The sequence below is a fragment of the Morone saxatilis genome, unplaced genomic scaffold (assembly GCF_004916995.1).
Source record: "Morone saxatilis isolate NCDOM2014 unplaced genomic scaffold, NCSU_SB_2.0 Contig0, whole genome shotgun sequence".
Lineage (NCBI taxonomy): Eukaryota > Metazoa > Chordata > Actinopteri > Moronidae > Morone > Morone saxatilis.
The window spans coordinates 1,178,682-1,182,726 of NW_023339650.1; the positions used below are offsets into that span (position 1 = coordinate 1,178,682).

Below are 4,045 nucleotides of genomic sequence, written 5' to 3' on the forward strand. Positions count from 1 at the left end.
CAACTACCAATTTCGATGTTCTGCGCTAGTGCGACGACTACATCACCGCAAACCTCCACCGCTCTCCCGCAAGCCACTGCCAGCGGTAGGCTCTGTCTCTCTCTCTCTCTCTCTCTCTTTCTCTCTCGGTCTCACTCTCTCTCTCTTGGTCTCTTTCTCCCTTTCTCCTTACTGCTACCTTATACTCCTTTTGGAAAGGAATTATTATTATTTTATATACTCGTCACTTTACTTTTTACAGAAGTCCTTTAATTAAACATTTCTGTTTTTAAACTTTTTTTTAAATTTTTGTTTGTCATTTTGTCTTCATTGAGATAGAATGATAGTGAAAGAGTGTAGCGCTGGAGAAGTGGTGTGTGCTCTTCCTACACATAACAATAAAATCATTTTTTGTCTTGGGTTAGGATTAAATAACCAATAATTGTGTATAGGTCAGCGTTTTTTTAAGGCAAAAAAGTAACAAAGTATCCAGTAATAATAAGTACTTGATTTGAATTGTAAGCATTACTACACTTATTCACTCAGAAAGTTAAGTAACAAAGTGACAGTAATCTGTTACTTTATAATTAGTTACCCCCAACACTGAGGTTCGAAAGGTTGCTACTACAGTTGCAGCTCGAAGTCCTGTTGGTATTAAAAAATATTGTGAAGGTATTAAAGGTATTAAAAGGTATTAAATTCAACTTAAGAATTTCTGTATATACCCTGTTAGTGTATAATCACCTAAGAATCGTTGTGTTTTTGTTACCTTACAATTAGCCATTTTATCTACAGAGGTCGCTATATTTATCAGCCCAGAACGGACAGATCAAACACTTGCTGCAAAGCTCTTCCAGTGTACAAAAAGAGCACATTAGGCACAAAAAATATGAAATAAAATGCAATTTACAGCATAATGAGAGTCAAATAGAAACAGCATAAAAGTCTGAGAAAATGATCATTCTCTATAGGTTCATTTTTGAGTGACAAGTCATATGATCCGTTGTTAAACCAATCAATTAATCAATCAATCAACCGATACTGCAACTCTGGAGCATGTTATTGCAACATGTTCTCACTTCTTTTAAAGGACCAGTGTGTAAGCTTTAGTGTTATCTATTGGTAAAGTTGTTAATTACAACTAACTGAACACTGCTGTATGTATTTGACAACCTGGGAATGAGAACGGGCCGTAGGAGAAACTACAGTGGCAACAAAAAATCCTATCTATAGCCAGTGTTTGGTTTGTCTGTTCTGGGCTACTGTAGAAACATGGCGGTCCATTTTTGCCAATAGATCCTCCTAAATGTTACACACTGGACCTTTAACGGGAGAGCTGTTTGTGTTTTTTGCACGTTTTGTGGCCACCGTAGTTTCTCCTCTGCTCTCGGAAGTCGAGGGTGAAGCGATGAAGATGCCACTAAATCCTAAACAGTCTACCTTTTTAAATGTTTCACGTATGGTAACTTACGCAACGTCATTAAGTTACATGAGGTAACATAATTTGTAACATAACTAAGTACTTTTTGTTGCTAAACCTAACCGAAGTGCAATTGTTTCATACCATTCAAGCTTCATTTTAAAAGTCTATCTGGATGTTACATAATTATTTATAGTTGCTAACTTGATCGTGGAGTCCTGTGCATACAAAAATGACACTAGAGGGATATCTACAGTGCTGTTTTTTGAAGCAGAGGGACACTGACAAAGCCGCTGTATTTGACGAGGAATGTGTTGGAAGACACAAGTGAAAAGTCTTTTATTACATTCCTTAGAGGAGATAAAAAGTCACGCACTGTGACTGCAGACCATCAAGCATCTTTGGTATTGTTAATTCTCACAGGCAGTGTTTGGAATCACTGTAATGTCTAATAGCTTTGGAAGAAAAGAGATAATCCACAAAAAACGTCCAGTCCTCCCAGCAGCCTCAGTGTGTGAAGCTGTAAATCTCACTCACTTGGTTTCGTGACTTCGCACTTCAGCCAGAGACTGTTGGCAGTGGCTGCATTCTCCCAGGCTCTCGCCTTGTATGTTCACACAACACTTGGATAGATACACACCACAAACTTGGATGCCTTACTGATGTTTAAGTGAGCATATCTCAGAAGTGTTGGGACTACATTATCCAACACATTCCCATGGCCTGAACACATTCCTTTGTGTAGAAAACATCATGGATCAAAGTGAACATAATATACTGTATATAGTGATCTTTGTCAGTACAATGACTCAATAATAGAGCCATCTCCTGGAAAATTTTACTTTTACTTAATTTCTATCAGGAAGAACCCAGTCAGAGGAGTGAAGCAGAGATATAGCAATTTGGAATTTGCCTGATTCTTTCGACCTAGAATCTGAAAGTGAATTGATTCAACCCTTCTAAACTTAGACCCCTTTTCCTTTCCTTTATTTAGAGGCTTACAGCAGTCACTACATTTCGTAGTTTGTGACTTCGACTCGAGTCACAAACTTTAGACTCAACAAAATAAAAAAAGACTTGCAACTCAACTTGGACTCCAACACCAATGACTTGTGACATCACTTTGACTTGAGCCTTTTGACTTAAAAAAATACTTGATTCCTTTGCCCTAGCCAAAATATATTATTTAAAAAGTGTGCCACCAGTCATTTAATTTCCCTTCATTTCCTTAAACAACTGACGTCAACGCCATTCACTCCCAGCAAGTCAACTTTTAATTCCGCAGATCCAATTAGTTTGAACTAATCAAGTTGAAGTAGAGAACCACAAAGAACTAACTCAGTTTGAAAAAATTATACCAAAGGAAAAAAACTATTTCGTTTAAGTTCAAGAATTCAGCTTCAAACTTTGTTAAACTTAAAAAGAGCATAATATGGCCATAATATTACTCTTTTGTTAAAATGGCACTACATTTGGTGAAGAGCACATTATGACTTCTTTAGGAAAACTTAAAGTTTAGGACTTTGGACTAATACTTGACTAATTACTTGAGTGCAAAGACCTGAACCCATCTCTGCCTTGTAGTCATTAGGGCTACACAATTATTCGAAATCAAAATCGCAATATGGCCAAGTGCAATACCAAATCACAGAAGCAACTTGTTTGATAAAGGCAAAATTTGTGACTTAACAGCATTATAATGAAGTACTGTAGTTCTGAAGAGATACACTGGCCTACAAATCTATAGAATAAATTAGACTGTTAGAAGTTGTGTTATACATGTTCTAAGAAAATTTTAAAAATATATATGTAGTTTGACATTTTTGGGAATTTTTTGCTTGTATGTTCAGTTTAGTTTTTCAACACAAATATCTTGAAATCAGCGGATAGAGGAGAGTGCCAGTGTTCCAGTGACAGAGGAAGTATGTTGATGGGACAAGCTGATTTAGTTAGTTAGTTAGTTTAAAAAAGTGTAGTGTAATAGTGTAAAGCAAAAAAAAATAGGGATTTTATAAAGCCTTTTTATTTGTCATTTGGAACAAATTAATTTAGATTATTTCATAACTTTCATGCCTTACCTGTGGGCTTAGCCTTGACTCCAACTGAGAAGACAGGTAGGGCTTTTTTCCACCAACACCTAGCTTTGAACAGTTCCCAGCTGGAACCAAAAAATTGCAGGTTTTCCTTTGGAACCAAAGTGGGCGTGTCATAGTGTACAGGTTGTTGTGCATGGTGCAGCGCCCCCTATTAATGATGCATCCAATTACAATGGTTCCATCCAAAACTGGTGGAAACGAGAGCTGGTTTACTAGATAGCTCAAAGAATCTTGAACGGAACCGGTTCAAGATTCAGAGCTTGTGTCCAGCGTGTGCTTTCTGATGCAAATTGTGTTCTTTGGGTTAAACTGGCAATTTCTGTATTTGGTTCCTTTAAGGCATAGTCTTAGAAGTTCATCATAGCTAGAAGTTGACGTTGTCGGCTGTTTCTCATCAAAATGTATTTAGGAACTGTGAGTTAAGTTGTGCTTAGTTTCTCTCCTTATGTACCTTTTGGCTTTTTATGAAATACCCAGATACACCGATCAGCCGTAACATTATGAGCACTGACAGGTGAAGTGAATTACACTGATTATCTGGTTATCATGG

At 37.0% G+C, this 4,045-nt stretch overlaps 1 protein-coding gene across 1 annotated transcript in view; it reads left to right on the forward strand.

Moving 5' to 3' along the window:
• Positions 1 to 4,045, forward strand: part of reck (reversion-inducing-cysteine-rich protein with kazal motifs) — a 25,839-nt gene that overhangs the window by 1,064 nt on the left and 20,730 nt on the right. Inside the window, 1 exon segment of the mRNA XM_035656134.1 lies at positions 30 to 85. Within this exon segment, the coding sequence (XP_035512027.1) occupies positions 30 to 85 (56 nt within the window).